The sequence below is a fragment of the Diadema antillarum genome, unplaced genomic scaffold (assembly GCF_040938485.1).
Source record: "Diadema antillarum isolate AM-2024a unplaced genomic scaffold, OU_Dant_1.0 seq00001176_RagTag, whole genome shotgun sequence".
NCBI classification, from domain to species: domain Eukaryota; kingdom Metazoa; phylum Echinodermata; class Echinoidea; order Diadematoida; family Diadematidae; genus Diadema; species Diadema antillarum.
Window position 1 is genome coordinate 407,312 of NW_027271979.1, and position 19,361 is coordinate 426,672.

At 38.3% G+C, this 19,361-nt stretch overlaps 1 protein-coding gene across 1 annotated transcript; it reads right to left on the reverse strand.

Annotated features, from left to right (window-relative positions):
* Positions 1–7,474: 7,474 nt before the first annotated feature.
* On the reverse strand, positions 7,475–19,149 carry LOC139744456 (OTU domain-containing protein 3-like). The gene is made up of 9 exons (XM_071654893.1): positions 19,122–19,149; positions 18,833–19,058; positions 18,167–18,315; positions 15,315–15,427; positions 14,219–14,344; positions 12,425–12,568; positions 10,373–10,472; positions 9,324–9,502; positions 7,475–8,450 (listed from the first exon to the last, which is right to left on the reverse strand). The coding sequence occupies exons 1-9, from the start codon at positions 19,147–19,149 to the stop codon at positions 8,280–8,282; spliced, it is 1,236 nt and encodes a 411-aa protein (XP_071510994.1). The 3' UTR covers positions 7,475–8,279.
* Between the last annotated feature and the right edge of the window lie 212 nt (positions 19,150–19,361).

Genomic DNA, 19,361 nt, shown 5'->3' on the forward strand with positions numbered 1-19,361 from the left:
TTATCTAGAGAATGAAGAGTTCATCGGGTCAAAGGTCAGGGGTCAAAGGTCAAGTGCAACACTTCAAAATTTTACTATTTCCCTCATATTTATGCAATGCCAGCAGGGTTTTTTTTTTTTTTTTTACACTTGGTGTATGCATGTGTAACCTAATAGACATTCTCTGGAAAAATTTTTTTTTCTTCTTTTTTTGCCTCAAAGGTCAAAAGGTCAAAGATCAAGTGAAAGTGCTGAATTAACTTTTTCCTCCATATCTCGGAAGTGGCTAAAGTTATCTTGAAACTTAGTACATATTATTCATGTTCTACCTGAAAGTGATTATCTTTTGAATTTTAGGGTCAAGGGCCAGATGAAAATGGTAACAATTTACTATTCAATTCAGAAATTGCACGTTTTCTCCACACCTGTACCTTGAAAATTACTCAATGCCTAAATGTATGAATGGGGCAAAGTCAAGTTAAAGTCCTTAAATCCCTAGATACATGCTCTCCTATTCATCCAATTAAACCTAGGTCAAGGAAGGTGAACATTCAACACATTTGTGACAAACTTGTCATTTCAATATTTTGCCAATTTTGTGAAAATGTAATCACACATTGTCCACATGTACTATCTAGACCTATTGGGAAAATCATGCATTATGGCGGAGGCATACCAGTCGCCAGAGCGACATTTCTAGTTTTTTTTAACCTGCCATTCTTCTTTACACATATTCATACAATGTATCAAGAAATATTGTCAGGTTCAGAAAAAAGAAATACATCTGTCACTTTTATGCAAGCAGGTCTCTTATGTTTGTAAAGATATTTGATCATTGAGAATGTTTTTCATTGGTCTTTGAACATTTATCACATTGCTTCAAACCTGATGAAGACTAGTCCAGAGTATACTCAGGCAGCGTGTCTATGGGAAATGCATGTTGTAGTAAAATCAGCCTGTCCTCTACGGGTTAAATATGTGTTGTTATCCTAAATTATGCAACGTAAAATTGCACAAGCATTTTTTTTTTCCCCCTTTGTATTTTGTGTGGAAATTCATGATCAGTGAATTTATTTGACTGTGGTAATGGTCATATGGAAATTTCCAAAAGTATATAGTATCTGTTTAAGCCATCTCTATGCATTGATGCAGCATTGTCTTTTGACACATTTACACAAAGCGGTTGCTTTTAAAGAAACGCAAGCCCCTATAAATGTAGTTTTTAATATAAACAGACTCCTTTTTTTTCTTTTTTTATTTAAAGCAGGTTGTTGGTGTTGTTTCTTTCTTCAAATGTGGAATAATGTGATATCAAATAGTGTAATGATATACTGACTCATGCCGTGACAATCAACAAGCATGTAATCTACTTGACTGGAAGATCTCAGTCTGTATCTTGTCGTTGGGGATATGTTACGTGGAGAGTATGTCTGGCTTCTCGGAATCTTCTCTTATACAGGAGGAACATTAAAGACAAAAAATAATATAAAACTCCTCCGGACAGACAGATTTTTCTGTGTAGTACATGTAATCTATGAACATTTTTGCATTGATGGCTAAAAATAATCATTTGATCCCATAAGTTGTTTGAATTTTCTAGTATCTATTGGCATCGCATATGACCGCAAAACATGTTGCCATTTTTCGTTGTGATTACATTTAGTATGAACTGCAGTGAGCACATTATGAATGTTTGTGTAAATCTTCTGTCCTTCATCAAACAGTGGAAATAGACTCTTTTTTATGCCTCCGCCACGAAGTGGTGCCGGAGGCATTATGTTTTCGGGTTGTCCGTCCGTCCGTCCGTCCGTCCTTCCGTCCGTCCGTCCGTCCGTCCTTCCGTCCGTCCTTCCGTCCGTCCGTAATGAATTTTGTGGACAGGGTAACTACCAAAACCTTTTGAGGTATCCTAATGAAACTTGGCATGTATGTGTATTAGGGGGTGAAGTTGTGCCTATCAACTTTTGGGTGCACATGCTCAAGGTCAAAGGTCAAAAGGTCAAGGTCAAATGCTTAAAATTTTATAATTTCCCCCATATCTATGCAATGCCTGAAGATATTTTCTTGAAACTTAGTGTATACATGTACTACCCAATTAAGATTCTCTGATGAAAGTTTGGGGTCATGAGGTCAAAAGGTCAAAGGTCAAAAGGTCAAGTAAAATGTTAAAATTTCACTTTTTTCTCTGTATCTTGGAAATTGTTCAAGGTATCTTCATGGAACATAGTGTATATGCATCTACTGACTGGCAGTGGTTATCTAGGGAATTTAGGGTTCATGGGGTCAAAGGTCAGGGGTCAAAGGTCAAGGGCAATACTTCAAAATCTTACTGTTTTCCTTATATTTATGCAATGCCAGCAGGATATTTTTTTTTTTTTTAAACTTGATGTATGCATGTCTAACCCAATAGAGATTCTCTGGGATTTTTTTTTTACCAAGAAGGTCAAAGGTCAAAAGGTCAAAGATCAAGTGAAAGTGCTGAACTTACTTTTTTCTCCATATCTCGGAAGTGGCTCAAGTTATCTTGAAACTTAGTACATGCTGAATTTATGTATGTTCTGCCTGACAGTGCTTCTCTTATAAATCAAAGGCCAGATGAAAATGATAACAAATTACTGTTCAATACAGAAATTGCACTTTTTCTCCATACCTTGAAAATTACTCAGTGCATAAACTTATGAAATGGTCAAAGTCAAGTTAAAGTTCTTAAATCCCCAAGTACATGCTCTCCAATTCATCCAATTAAACATAGGTCAAGGAAGGTAAACATTCAATACATTTGTGACAAACATGTCATTTTAATATTTTGCCAATTTTGTGAAAATGTAATCACACATTGTCCACATGTACTATAGACCTATTAGGAGAATCATGCATTATGGCGGAGGCATACCAGTCGCCATAGCGACATTTCTAGTTTTTTTTTTTGTTTTGTTGATGAAACCTATTAGTATTTAATCAGACAGTAAGTGATATTGGCTTTTATGCAGTGGCATGGTATGAGTGCCTGTCAAATTTAAAACTTGGGGCCTGTAATGGATACACTTGTAGTATCCTTTACATGGGGTGAAATTCTGTCGGTTACAGAAGTGATTCTTGGTGACATTTGGTTTGGTTTTAGTATTGAAACCTATTCAATTACCGGTAGTAAGCGACATCCTTTTATGCAATAGCATGTAATGAGTGGATGTCACATTAAGAACCATGATGGATACACTTGTAGCATCCTATGCGGTGAAATTCTGTCAGTTACAGAGGTGATTCTTGGTGACATTCATTTTGGTTTTATTATTGAAACCTATTCAATACCGGTAGTAAGCGACATCCTTTTATGCAGTAGCATGTAATGAGTGAAAGTCAAATTTGAAATTATGATGGATACATGTGTCGTATCCTATGCAGTGAAATTCTGTTGCTTGTCAAATTGATTCTTGGTGATGTTTGTAAATACTTTGTACCCCAGCTTATTGTGTGCATTAAAAAATTGTGCAAGCAAGACCTCTCAATGTTCGGTATGTATAAGTGAGTGTATGTATGCCAAGGGTTTAAATGGTTTAATCTTTGTTGCTAAACTGGTAATTAGCTATTATTTCTGCCAGAGTTTCTGCATCTCACATAGTGGCCTTTTCTTAGAGCCCACCAAATTGTGAACAAACTGATTAAAAGAAACAAATAAAATAGTTGTCTGTTTTTCACAGATCCAACAACAAGTGACATTTTGCTATATGTGACCAGCTACAACAAAAGGATCCTAAAGTCTCTGACGGGTGAGCCGAGAAAATCGAGTTTGAAGTCAGATCACCAAAATCTGTCAAAACGTTCGGATTTCTGTTTTTAACATAATTTATAATATAAATTAGGATTTTTGTCACTTCATTCCATGCACCCGTGGATCCACTGGTATCATGTTGATTTTGTTTGTGTATTTTCCAGAGATATTCTTTCCTAACTCTACACATGGTGTCAAGAGGGAGCTGTGGTTGTGTGAATCAAGCATTGCACTACGTGTATGGGTAATTTCCTAACTAAGAAAGTAATTTCCTAATTAAGAAGGTCAAGGGATTTGTCATTAAGACACCTAATCAACAACCACCCTTCACCATGGAGTGTGGGTACCCTGAGCATTATTGAAGGTTGGTGTGACTTCTTCTTCGCCATATTATGGTTGAAATTATTCAGAGGAGGAGTATTCAGTAGTTGGCACGGTTTACTCCACCAATTTAGTAAACGTAACAGTCTGTGAGCATTGCAGCGGTTAATGGTGACGGTGATGATGTTGATGATGACAACGATGTTGATGATGATGATGATGAAAATGCTGATGTTAATGTTGATGTTGATGATGATGACGATGTTGATGTTGATGACGATGAAGTTGATGGTGGTGATGGTGGTGATGATGATGGTGTTGATGCTGGCAATGATGATGGTGATGGTGGTTATGATGCTGCTAATAATGATGGTATGGATGCTGGTGATGATGATGATGACGGCGGTACAGGTGTGGATAGTGGGAGTGGTAGCGATGATAATTAGCATTGTTATGTTGGGTGTTATTGGTATTATTATACCTGTATGTCACTATGGTCAGCCAAAATACATCAGTTCAGCTGTGTATCTATCCATACAAGCTTTGCTCCAAGAAATATACATCATGGGTATCCATGTGTACATACATTGTACTTATTGTAGAAAGCTGAAGAACATACACATAATAACAAGAAAGTACAATACATAATGTAGTCGGTTGTCATTTACATAATATATATATATTTAATATATCTGTATTGAAATCCTGACAGTCATAGTGATAAGCGTTGTAAAACACAGTATAGTTCTCGAGTTCAATGAAAACATACGATAACTGCTATGCACAATTGGCTAAATAATCATCAGGTATATATTTCCACTTTTAAAAAATGAGTAAGTCTTGCCATAACTGAGTCGTTTGCTTCAGTATTTCAACACTTCCTAGATTTCCCTACCTCCTATTCGCCACATTCCCAACTGAGAACAGATGTCTGATTAAAGAACTCGGTCAAAGATGTGTAAATCAATGCTATCATATCAAATGACAGTGTCCAACTGTCTAACTATTACTGAATGGGAAAAAGGAAAAAACAACAATTAGCAAGCAACTGAAATCACAAGTATTCTCAGAAAACTCGTCTATCACTCTTCAAAGTTACTGAAAGGAAATGAGACACAATGAAACAAAATGAAACGACGTACTGCATGTCTGTGGGGATACTAACAATGTTTTTCGTCAACCCCTGATGCGCCACATTCAATAAACATGCACACATAGTCGGGTTGCAAAGTTCATACGCATTAGGGGAATCCAGTCACGACGAGTCTTTAACCCTGCTGTATTTTTTTTTTTCAATCTACATGGATCCTCATTTTGTCAGCTTTCCTAATACATGTGAACGGGAAAGCAGGGTTAGTTGTTACTATTATACAAATAATACACATATGCAAAAGAATTAGTAAGAATTATCCACAAAAGGTACAATGTACCTTTGGAACATTCTAACATGCCCAATGTGATAGTTGAGGGTGTTTGAACTGTTTTGACAGAACCAAGTGTGGGTAATCACCGGTATACTAACGCCCAAAACAAATGATGCATATTATTTGTTTAAAAAAAACTTATGGAGTGGATACGTCTCATATGATCAGTCCCACTTTAACAGCTCTTGCCTTTCTTCAGTCAGAAGAATTTCACAATGGAGGCATTCACAGCCATTTTTGTGAGCAAATAAAACAGTGAAATCTTGCCCGGTCACAATCTGGACGTGAAAGTACTCAATGACCAGACATTACATGTGAGGCAAAATAAATTCCTGGTCATGTGTGCCCTCTCAACCAATCATTTGATTAGGATCTCCGTCATCATTCTATAAACACCTTTGTTATTTGTGATGTAAGTATTGACTGTGGTTCTGTGTAGTGGGTAGAATGCAAAAGAAAAAGGTTCAATTGTCAAGACTGGTAGACAATCACTCTGGAAATTACAACTTATGCCATTCCACATTTATCATTTCCAAACACAGTATAAAGTTGAAGAAGTACTGGTAGATACTGAATGCATCTTCTCAATATTTGTCCTCATTATAACGGGATCCCTCCCCCTCCCCTCCCCGTGCCAAACTGATGTTCATTTGTAGGCCTTGCACAATCATCATAATGCTTAAGTAACCACTTAAATATTGAATATTGTATTCATGGAGGAGCCCATTGTACAGTTGTGAATTTGTCTCGCACAAAAGCAGTGGGAATAGACCTTTTTTTGGTGGTGAAACAATCACAAAACCGAAGCATTCAAATGCCCAGGCAATGGAGAGGAAACACAATGACATAATCTTTGCAGCATTTCTGGTGCAATATAGCTTTAAAATGAGCACGACCATTAAGTCACATTTCTGAGTGTGGCAGAATAGCCACCATTGAGGCCATTTTGTGGTCTATAACACAAGGAATTTACATCTGATTGCATATTCCCTTGAACAGGCCGTAGACTACCAACAAACCATTACCCAATAAATGAAGACAGATTCAAATGTGTCCCTAGACTGTAGGCAAATTGGTCACACTTGAAACTTGCAGTCATGGTTAAGGTACAGAGTGAACTTTTAATACTAATGTTGGTTGTAATGCAGACCACAGAATCAAAAACACCACTTCAATCTGTAGCTGGTGTCATACTGTGCCCATACATTGGCAATTCTTTTATTTGTATCTTTTTGTTCCCCTCTTGAACTAAAACTTAAAACTTGTTTTCTTTTACGATGCTGAATTCACACAAATGTTTATCATAAAGCATAAATTTTCACTGTGTGGGCCGTGACTTGACACGAAGGATAAAAGAAGTTAATTTCATTCTGCACATCGTTTGCAGGGTTTAACACTTACTTTTTTCTCTGGTGGGCCCAATTGGGCTACTGAAATATTTCGATACAGGTATGACATTTTGGTGGCACAAAAAAGAAACGTAGTGGCCCAAAATAAAAGGAAATATAAAAACCCATTTTTAATTTTAGCTACCTGATCAGGCCCCCAAAAGATAACCTTTTTGGAAATTTGGTGGCCCAACATCAAATTTTAGTGGCCCTGGTCCACTGCTAATCTCAAGCCCTGTATTTGGCATTAGACAGGACACTAATTATATTTGCACTTTCAACATGAAATAATACAAGCAGGAACAGCCTCAAAGAGAAGCCATAACATAAAATTCTACATTGCTCAGTTCACCTGCACACGGTTCTAAGTTTCCAACACACTTACTGCAAGGCCTGTGACAAGCAGTTACGCGGTTGAGGCAAATTATTCAAAAGTAGATAACATCATGATAATAATAAGCTCTTGTTAACCTAGAGTAGCCTTTTCAGTGTTACTATAATGGAACCTTGTTATAATAAGGTTGGATACAGCAAAATACCTAATATAACAAGGTGTTTAGGTTGTTTTTTTTTTGCAGTTCTCATCCCTCTTATAATTATTATTTTGCTTTTATCCCTGATATAAAGAGATACTCAATATAACAAGGATATTCTTGTGGTCCCAAGCAGCTTGTTATTTCCCTGTACCGCTCATCCTGATGGCCCAGCAATAATCGTCGTCCCAGCATTGCCAAGCCGTCACTTTCATTCCTGGGTTTAGAAGGAGATTATAGGTAAAATGTCTTGTCCAAGGATGTCAGTCCTGGCTTTAACTTGCTGAGCTTTCACATAAGCATTCAGTAATCCATCCCAAACTCGACCAAGTTGTTGAGAAGCAAACCCTCTCAGGTTTAACAATGTGCCTCGGTCCAAGAGAAAGGCCGTGGTGACACAACAGAGATTGGGGGATAAGGTAATTTCTATTCACCGACAATTAGTTTCCAGACATCTGCGCAAGTCGACGAAGAAAGCACTCCAACATGTGTACCGATCGGCAAACAAAGCACAATAAGGTTTAAATGTGTGTGAGACATCTTTACGGCAAATCGCTGAGATTCACACTCGAAATAAACTGACGAAGCGTTCAAAACACAAGTTTTGTAGCATTACCTACTGAAAAGCATATAATGAATGTCTGCATCTCTTTGAGATCAAATTCTCCTCTCGAACGCCCAAACACAAAGAGCTCCAAAAATTAGGAAGGCTAGGCTGTAAGCCGGCTACGGGGAGAAGGGAAACAGCTCCGGTGTTGAAGAAGGTGAAGAAGCATCGCTAAACTCGACCTGGCAGAGGTTCTGAAAATATCAGTTTTCCCTGAAGAGACAAGGTTGAACTCAGTCCAGCGAGCGAGAAAGTGTGCTATATCGACAGGGCGCCCATCTGTCCGACGAGTACCACGCCGCCGCTCTCCTCATCGCTGCTGTTGGTGGTGTTGCTATGGTAACTGTCTCCCTGCAGCCGCTGTCGATGCCGCTCCATCTGCCGCTGCTTCTTTTCCTGCTTCTTCAGCGATTTCGATTTCCTCCCATTCTTTGGATGACATAAAGCGAGACAGCACACAATAATCAGAGCAAGAAGGACTCTACTCAGGCAATGATGTCCTCATATCTTCCTTAGATTTGTCGTTTGAATCATAACAGGGAAAATCTTGCATGTGACGTAAGCATGTCAACTGACTATAATGTCCCAATAAGTTAATGCAAAAGATCTTTCCAATAGCCCTTGGGAGCTTTAAATATCGATATGTCATAATGATTTGTGCCAGAATGGTTATGTTTTTTGTATTTTGCACATAATGCTTCTATCAGTAATCTCCCTGTATTTGGATCGAAAGAAAATTCATGTTTTGTTTTGTTTTGTTGGTTTGGGGCATTGGTTGTTGTTGTACGGCTTGTTTGTTTGTCTTTGTTGTGTGTGGGGTTTTTTTTTTGTTTTTTTTTTTGGGGGGGGGGAGAAATTGCTACTTGAAATAAGTACGTACCTAGGCATTACACATTTTTTCAAACACTGCATATTACAAAATATTCCAAACAGTACACAGAGGTCTGCCATATGAAATACCATATCAACATGAGAATTGCTGTTGTATTTTCTTCTGCTACACACTAATTTATGTTTTGATTCAACAGAATTAAACATGGACAAAATTTATCTTACTCAGCTGATCACGAAAAAATTCTTCTTTTACAGTAGACTATGTGTGTACGTTCTGTGGTGTAGGCTAACAACGGCACATCTTCTGGTTCTTTTTTTCTTTTTTTCTTTTTGAACTAAGTGGTAGCATCCAGCAGCTTATGGCCATAAAAGCCAGAGGCTAAAATTCTGGAAATGACTTGGAAACAGGCTCATCATGCATCACTATCCTTGGGTGTGAAAGGCTGAAATTCTTGTACATACCTGGACATGTTTTCCGCCTTTTCCACCTTCCGTCCTGTTTGGCTGTGTCTTGCTGTTACTACTACTACTACTGCTACCATCGGCCTCGTCGGGAAAACCGAATATCCTCGTGCCCGACCCGTTGGAAGACCAGATTCCTGCGGCTCCTTGAGGTGAGCGTTCCCCAGAGTCAACGTCGTTAGATTCTGGACAGTGCAGCAGAACGGATACAACAGAGTCACTTTGAGGAGTCTATTATGAAACTTGCATTTATACCCTTTTGAGAACTAGCTAGATCGCACAAAGATTTTTTTTCTTTCTTTCCTTTGCATTCAGTGAAGGAAACATACAATGTATATAGCAAACTTTGGGGCAAAGTTTGAAACCTGTTCATATAACTCTTGGTTTAACTGTTTGACCCACATTCATTACAAATCATGGACTTCACTTTCCACAAAAATTTCCTGGCAACTGTGATAATGCTCATTACAAAATGTAGAACACAAGTACAACCTGATGTTTTCACAGTCTTTTTTTATGATATGATATTGATATGACGTGCTAAATTTCAGGCACAATATATTTTTGTAAAGTGTACGGGAATCACAAAATGAAAAAGGAATCTTTGACAATATCTGTTGTTCTGCTGATAATCCTCTGTCATTTTTCTTCTTTTATTATCAATATATTGATAAGTACATCCCTTCCATTTATTCATTCCCAAGTCATTCCCAAACATACAATAATACCTCATGATGTTTCTGTAAAACTCCTAATCAGTTATACTCAACATGGCATGCTTAACATATCACATCTTAAAAATCTGAGAACAAAATAATTGTAAAAGGACAGATAGAAGGAATGTTTGGCAAAAATATAACAGATTTAAGCAATGAAGTACAGAATTTTAAGGAAATTAAACAATGAAAGCAAAGAGTCAGTTATATTCTTAGGAATCTTAAGAACAGAGGAATGTCAAAAAAAGATAGATAGGAAGAATGTTTCACGAAATACAAAAAGGGACAGACAACTGAGGAATAAAAGCAAAGAGATGAGTATATTGGACAATGGCTCACCATGGTCCCACTGACTCTCAATGATCTGCAGAAGTACTCCGACGGTGGCGTCAACATCGAAATCGCAATCCTCCAGTGTCTCTCGTATCAATTGCACATCCTAACAACACAAATTGTTGTAAGAGCCAAGGAATGAAAAAAAAAAAAAGATCTCGTAGTGGCATTTGAATGAAGTTTATGATTAGGAAGACATCATTCATCAATTATGAATTTATTATCAAGAAAAATGTAGTGGTATTTGAATGAAGTTTACGATATGGAAGACATCCTCAAAGATTACTTGTATCAATTTGTTGGAAGACCGAGGTCTGCCATGGTTACTACCATGAGCAAAGAGTTTTGACGAAGCAGCTGGATGACATTCACTTCAACCCATTAAGATCTGAATGAAAAATTTCTGTGGCTTGGAGCTCTATCTTTTCATTAAAATTCTGCCCATCCTTTGACAGCATTTCACAAGACAGAGTAAAGAAATTCTCTTTAAAGGACAAATTCACCTTCATAGACATGTGGGTTGAGTGAATGCAGCAATATTAGTAGAACACATCAGTGAGAGTTTGAGCAAAATCGGACGATCTGTTAAAAAGTTATGAATTTTTGAAGTTTCTGCTCAGTCACGGCTGGATGAAAAGACTACTATAGCTTGTGATGTCACATGAGTACAACGATATGAAGAAAGAATAAAGAAAATTCAACATATTTCAATTTTCTCGCATAACAAAAGAACACTCGACTTCTCTCTTTCAGAAGGCAGGGGGAATAATATTACCCTTAACATAAGTCAGTAGGAAGTCGTAGAAATGTGCACTTTATTCAAAAAGTAAAGTTTTGTGAAATTCTCTTTTTATTTTCCTTATATAGTTGTACGCATTTGACATCATACACTCTAGTAGTCTTCTCTTCCAGCAGTGACTGCGCAGATACTTAAAATATTCGTAACTTTTGAACAGATTGTCCAATTTTCCTCAAACTTTCACTGACGTGTTCTACTAATATTGCTGCACTCTCTTAATCCTTATGTATATGAAGGTGGACTTGTCCTTTAATTGCAGCCCTCTGCTGTTGATAAACAACTGTTTGTTTCACTGCAGAATCTTCAAAAGCCTTGTAATTGCTAAATTTACAACTGATTTCCCATGGCCTATTGGCAATAAATTCTTGATGTTTAAGGAACCTGCATACAATTTTGGGAAAAAATATTTCTGATTTTGGGCAGTTTTAAAGAAATTAACCAGTTCCATCTACAGGTAATCTTTCTCTATGACGAGATGTGCAGTGAAATTCAGATTCAGATTTTCTCCAAGTCATAATTTCACTCTTTCCTTGCCGTCAGTCATTCTTTAAAGCACTTGTCAATGTTTAGAAAGAGTTGCACGGTGTCTCCTACGGTACAGCCCTGGCTTGCAAAACCCTGTGGTACTCTTGAACAAGACTACCGTTACATCATTCTAGTATGACATGACAATGCTTTCATAGTGCATTACACTGGAGCAATTCAACTGCTGCACACTGTTAACAGGAATACCTCCACTCCTATATTTTCCGTAAGTATGTTGCCTTTCATTAACATTTTGTTGAACCCTATTGTTTTTTACTACTGACCAAGGATTGACCTGTAACCCCTTCTGCACAAAGGAAATATTTTCTAATTCATTTCTATCCTCTTCACAATAACATTACATCTAGTGGACATTATGACATTAAGCTAAATTTTCATGACTTTTGTCGATTCAACAGACATTTCAGGCAACTAACTATTTGTTCTTAACAGAAGATATCACCACAGGGCAATCCTAGCTGAAGCTATGACTGGAAAACAACACTTTTAAACTACCAGGGCCCCGTTTTATCAAAAGATATAATCGATTTAAAATTTCCCTAACACACAGGCTGCCATAGACTTATGATTGAAATCAACTATATAATCAATTATAACTCTTCATGACATAGGGCCCTGGTAAAGAACAGTGATTCTTTTTCTACCTTGACCTCAACAGCAAAAATTATATAGAGGTCATGACCCAAGCATAGACATTTTGCAACTAGTCTCACCTGACAGCCTGTTTCATCCATGATATTCAACTCTATATCTGACAAGACATCTTCTGCACCGTTGGCGTACTGAGAACTCATTGCATCACTGGACTTGGTCTTGGAGTTGTTACCGGCTTTTCCTTTGATACTGGACCATGACGTCTACAAAATAAAAACAAACAAACAAACATAATAACAAGCATTTCTTTTATGACACTTCTCGAGTACATGTACACAGAACAGCCAACATCTTTGTTATCAATACACATTGCATATTTTTACATCAGCGTAGGATTCCCAAAATTCTTTTCCGGCTGTCGAATCTTCAGGCTATTTGCTTTGATAATTAGACAAATTTGTATAGTGCAGCTACTATGTAAATGAAGAGTTTGTTCGCACAAACCGATAAGTCCATATTTGCCAAATGGAGATATTTGTGATTAAAGGTCAAGAAAGATAAAGAGAATAATAAGAAAATGTTTGCTTCTTTTGACCATAACTTCAGAAATGTACCTTTATATGTAGTGACCAATATATCATATAAAAGGTGTTATTTTGTACCTTATGACAGAGACCGTACTTCAAAATCTTCAAAAATGGACTTATTGGTTTTTGCAAACAAACTCTTCAAATATAATCTACTGTGCTGTGATGTAACAGAGCTCCCAACATTGTTACTGATTAGACACACACACAAAAAAAAATAATAAGTAACAAGTTAATCAAAGGCTTCTAAAAAAGGTAAGTCTTCAACAAAGATTTGAAGACAGCAAGTGATGGGGCCTTCCTCATTTTCTCAGGTAATTCATTCCAAAGTTTTGGAGCTGCATAACTGAAGGCACAATCCCCCAAAGTTACTTTTGTTCTTAAGTGAGGTTGCTTTAGAAGCAACTTATCCTGTGTACTTTGTAAATTATGCGAATATGGATGTGATTTTATTGATATTAATTCTGATAAATAACCAGGTGCTTGACCATGCAGTACTTTATACATAGGTAACAAAATCTTAAATGCAATTCTCTGCCTTACTGGCAACCAATGTAACTTCATCAAAACGGGTGTAATATGTGACAATTTTGACGAACTGGACACAAGTCTCGCACATGCATTCTGAACACGCTGGAGCTTGGTTATTTGTGAATCTGGCAAGCCAAACAATAGCCCATTACAATAATCAAGCCTGCTGCTAATGAATGCGTGAATGAGAGTTTCAGCGTCTTCCTGGCTCAAATATCTACGAATGTGACGCAATGCATGCAACATATAAAAAGCAGACTTGCATATGGTCGATATATATGCTTCTCCATGTTTAAACGATGACAGCCTTCTGCATTCATATCCCACAATACACTATACCATAATCCAGTCAGATCATTGATTGTTCCATTACACTGAATGGCTCCAAAATCAATGTGTTTTATTACATTTTATTTGCTTTGTTGGCAGTCTATTGCACACATGAATTTCAGTTATGTTCAGTTATGTGCCGAGAGTATCCCTTATTGTTTTCAAAATAAATGACAGTGTTTCATTTGTAATGCATGCTCAATGCAGAAAATCCTGAATAAGTTGAATAGAATGAAGCCGTTGAGGATGAGTCCTGAGTATACTCGGGCAAAGGTCTATGGAAAATGCGTGTTGTAGCAAAATAAACCCATCTTCAACAGGTAAAAAATAAAACATTGCACGTTCAACAGTGACAGTGTACAGTGGTACTTATTTAGCGGCATGTCACATGATGAGCAGTCGACCAATTAGATAGCAGGCATCTCTTCAGGCATTGTATAACATGGGACAGAGACCGGCACTCACCTCACTAGACCTGAAGTTTGTAGCCTTCTCGGAGCTATCCCCACGTCTGCGCACGCTAGAGTAGTGATCCCCGTTGTGGTAAGATATATGCAGCTCTCGACTGGTTGGGCTGTCATCACCCACAATCTGTGGGGCAAAGCAGATTTATCAAGTCAAGCATTCATACTGAGTCTTCTTGTGTGCACATGTTTTTGTGTTTGTACTCACTGCCAGTTATTTAGACATCATTTGTAAAACTTAACACTCATAATAACATTGATAATGATATTTACAGATTAATTAACATCTAAGAAAGGTACACAAGTTGTTGTGACCTGCAAGTCATGGGGTCGCTGCAGCATACTCTTAAACCTTCATCTGTTCAGATTAAACCTAAGTGTAACATTCTGTGCACTCAGCTCTTATTCATATTAAACTGACTGGGACTCTAACCTCCCAAAATCTGATTACATGGCAGACTGAGCCCCATAACTACCCTAAATACAAGTACATCACTTCTAATAACTAGAAAAAGCACTCAGAGAGCACAGACCTCCACCAAGCAGCTCATTTCTACCCTTATACACATATGCTATTAAAGAATAGTCCTGTTTGCCGATGACAAAGAATCCTTTCTAGTAGAGTGTCTATACCTCAGCTTCCCACTATGTCTCGAGTGTCTCTGCTTCATCATTTCATAAAACAAATAATGCACATCATTTTGCTTAGGCACTAGCATAATCACTTCTACTCAATACATTCAAAACAGTCCTAACACCCTAGGCCATTGCCTTGGGCATGTTAGATTGCTCCAAAGGTACCGGTACCTTGTGTGGGTAATTCTTACTAATGACTTTACTTATGTGTATTTTTTTTTTTTTTACTATTTGATTGAACATCACGCTACCATCTACTTGTCATCATTTGTGTAGGTCTTCTGCTCTTGAAATACATGCATGTAACTGTTCCTATACTACACTATGCTACACTGTAGTCACATACACACAAACAAAGATACTCCTGCTGTGTTGGCTGCCTACTACCAAATCTGTTACTGCACAATTGTAGGTACTGTTCTGTATAGTTTTGTTTTGCAGGAAGTGGTGAGGAAACTTACCTTCCAGACAGGAAGATTGAGTTGATGAATTATGACATTGACGCCATGATTACGAGCGAACGCCACGATGCTGTCATTTCCGGCGTACGTCCCTGGCTTGCTAAGGTTGGACACTGAAAAGAGGAAGTAACAAAGCACATGGTATCATCACAATCAAAAGGACAGAGGGTCTCAGTAGTAACATGAAGGTTGCTGCCGAGACACGTCTGAAGATTAAAGACAAGTGAAGGGTTGTACAGGACAACTTTCTTGAGTCAATCACAGATGGTTCATTTATTGATTAAAGGCACATGGACGCGGGGCACTGTTAGAGGACACTGCCGATCACCGTTAGCATTGACACGAAGATTGGCCGAAGTTGAGCTGTCATCAAGAGTAAAGCACATAGGTGTTGCTAGGTAACAGTGCCTTCGTTGTCTTCTCTGCACATCATGCAGTCTGTAGTGATGCCAGGGTGCGTGCTTACAGTATGTGCTTCTTAGTATGACGTCACAAAAGTTTGCTAAAGCTGTCATCCCCCTAAGCCGAATCATGAGCCGAACTGTGATTGGACTACTGACTACAGTGGATCGGAATTCTTCGGACTTATGGAAATGGGTCACAGCAGAAGCGCTAAAGAGGAGCCGATAGCATAGGTCTCTATAGGAAACTTGCGCCATGCGCCCGCGTACGCATTCGACTAAACCACCGGATCCATGTGCCTTTAACTTCATCTCCTACACTGACATGTCTGTCACAGACATCAGAGGTCACGACCTCCAACTCTTACAAATTTGTCTGTATTTTGAAGAAAGCATGAATAATATCTGAGCTGGCTGTTTGTTGCTTTATAGTAAGGTATCTCTGAGAGATTATCTGTCTTCTCACAAATCTGAAGACAGATTGATCGATAAATACAGATCTAGTAGATAGTAATATATGTGTGAGCAATGTATGAGTATAATGTATGTTGTTTTTTTTTCTTTCTTTCTTCCTTGTTATCTAATACTGCATACGCCATATATTTCAAGCGAACTGGGACACCCCCACAATTTTGCAAGTGGTTGAATCCGTGATCATGGAGTACAGCACCGTAAAAAGAAATGTATGCATGCGTGTCAAACCTATGTCGGAATGAGAGTTCATATTTTCATGCGTTTTTAAATTCGCGAATAGCATCCAACCGGCGAAATTCGCGCAAATAAAAGCCTCGCAAAATATTCAGCGTATACAGTATGCCACTGGAGGCAAGTTTCTGTATTCATTTTTAAACAGACAATAAATTTCCTGGTATCCTTGTTGCATCCTTGTATGATAGATTAACAGATTGATTGACAGATGGCTATACAGAAAGGTAGACTGTAGATACAGATAGATAGATAGATAGATAGATAGATAGATAGATAGATAGATAGATAGATAGATAGATTGAAAGATAGATAGATAGTTGATAGATAGATAGATAGATAGATAGATAGATAAAGACAAATGGATAGATAAATGGATGGTTGAACGGATAGGACAAAGATAGGTGAATCAACAAATATGATATACAGGTAAACTGGTACTCACTATACATGTAAATGCATGAAAAGATAAAGACCTAGGCTAGTACCAACCGAACTATAACAATGAAAACTAGATATATCGCTACGGCGACTGATATGCCTCCGCCATAATGCATGGTTCTCCTAATAGGTCTATAGTACAATGTCTTGACAATGTGTGATGACAGTTTCAAACAATTGGCAAAATATTTAAATGATAGATTTGACACAAATGTGCTGAATGTTCACTTTCCTAGAACTAGGTTCAATTGGATGAATGATTAAAATGTCAGAGTGGAGGTATTTGGGGAACTGATGATTTTTACTTGACTTTGACCCTTTTATAAGTTTATGCATTGAGTGATTTTTCAAGGTATTGAGAAAAAGTATAATTTCAGTATCAAATGGGAAAATAGCATTATCTAAACCTGGCCTTTGACCTTTGACCTCACAGTTCAAAAGAGAATCACTGTTAGGTTGAACATGCATAAATATGTAAGTTTCATGATGATACCTTGAGTTACTTTTGAAATATGGAGGAAAAAGTGCAATTCAGCACTTTCACTTGACCTTTGACCTTTGACCTTTTGGCAAGAAACTTCCCACAGAACATATATTGGGTAATACATGTATACATCAAGTAAAAAAAAAAAAAACCTTCATTCATTGCATCAATATAAGGAAAGTAGTGATATTTTGAGGAGTTGACCTTGACCTTTGACCCCCTGACCTTTGACCCACGACCCCCAACTTCCCTAGATAATCACTGCCCATCGGTACAAGCATATATACTAAGTTCCATGAAGATACCTTGAACCATTTGCGAGATATGGAGAAAAACATGAAATTTCAAATTTTTTTCACAAAATAACCTGTGACCTTTGACCTTTGACCCTGTGACCCTAAAATCCACACAAAGTATTATCCCCCAAGGATATACCCTCATACCAAGTTTGATGTAAAACCACCACACGGTTCTTGAGATATCGACAAAAACAAAACGGGACGGACGGACGGACGGACGGACGGACGTACGGACGGACGGACGGACGGACGACCCGAAAACATAATGCCTCCGGCCACTTCGTTGCGGAGGCATAAAAAAACAACCTTGTACTTATAAGCAAAGTACATAGCAAAGTGGAGGTTCCAGAAATAATTCCTTTGATGTACACAACATCGCATAGAACTGAAAGGATTCTCTCACAGAGAGCATTCAGCTTTTCCACTGCAACCCATTCAATTGTATCACTGTTTACAAAACACCACAGTCAGTAGGATAACTTTCTGACTCAAAGGCGACTTGTTCCACAGTGATTTACTCACAGTGTCTGTCAAATGGAGTGTCATCTTCCATGAAAGGTTCAAAGTCATTTTTGTGGTCTTTCATGTACTGGACTACCTCCAGTCGATAGGCCATGTGATTACGTCCATGCCCCTCCAGCTGGTCCCCTAGGGCCCGGAAAAGACAATTTCTGCATGGGAAGGATTCACAAAAATGACAAGGAAAGAGAGAAAAATGAAAGAAAAACTCCATTACACAAAATATTCATGGTGCAACACTATTAAAAGGACAATCGTAAATCCATGGGGATAATAGCTGCACTGAAACTTTTACCATGAGATTGGCAGTGGAGGATCTACCCCTCTTTATTTCTTATTTTCTAAAATTGTATGGTAATGTTCTTCAGGATAAAAACAGAGGGTTGCTATGCATGAAGTATGTAAGTGTGAACATATATGATTGAAATTTTTGTCCCAAAACTAGGGAGGAATTTTACACTACATCCATTTCAAAAACCTCATTTGTTAGTTTGTCAGCTCATTCATTTGTTGTAATTTGTTGATTGTGCACAAATTGTACGTTTGTTTATTGTTGTTGTTGTTGTTGTTTGTTTGTTTTTTTTTTTTTGGGGGGGGTGCTTGTTGTTAATTGCTCTTTTATTTGTTTGTTTTGTGGTCACTTTGTTATTTGTCTGTGATGGTACTCACCCATCACCTGGAATGTCCCTGAGTTGGAGACCGATGGCCTGCAGCTGCGTGGTGAAGCTGAGGAAGTTCTGGTCTTCCGCCAGGTACGACTCGTCCTTCCTCATCTTCCTGTAGGCGCTCCTCACTGCCCTCTCGTCCCGCTTCCTCTCCAGCGCGTCCCGGCGCTGGCTCTTGGTGGGCTTGTTCTGCCCCTGTCCCTGGCCCTGGACCTGCCCCTGTCCCTGCCCTTGGCCCTGGCTGTTGTGGGCTTGGGCCTGGCCCTGGGCCTGGCCTTTGGCCTGGCGCTGACGCTGCTGGTTCTGGGCGGAGCGTGCCATGGCTGACAGAGGTCAGGCTGCGAGATGGAAATAGCAAAACAAAATAATACAACCATTAATCTGAGAACTTTTCCAGTTATCGACAAAGCTTTTCTTTAAATAGCACACCTCACCAGGAACCTGATTCATCCAGCCCAGTGCATTCCAATGAGAGTATGCCAAGTTCAAATGTACATGTGTATGTGAAGTAGATTCGACCCCGAGGTCCTAGT

Excerpts from the sequence above, each read along its gene's own strand:
- LOC139744456 (XM_071654893.1), bottom strand. The coding sequence starts at position 19,149 with ATGGCACGCTCCGCCCAGAACCAGCAGC. Across the intron at positions 15,428-18,166 it reads CACTCCATTTGACAGACACT|TGTCCAACCTTAGCAAGCCA; the intron begins GTGAGTAAATCA and ends TCCTCTTTTCAG. Across the intron at positions 9,503-10,372 it reads TGAGAGTCAGTGGGACCATG|AATCTAACGACGTTGACTCT; the intron begins GTGAGCCATTGT and ends TGCACTGTCCAG.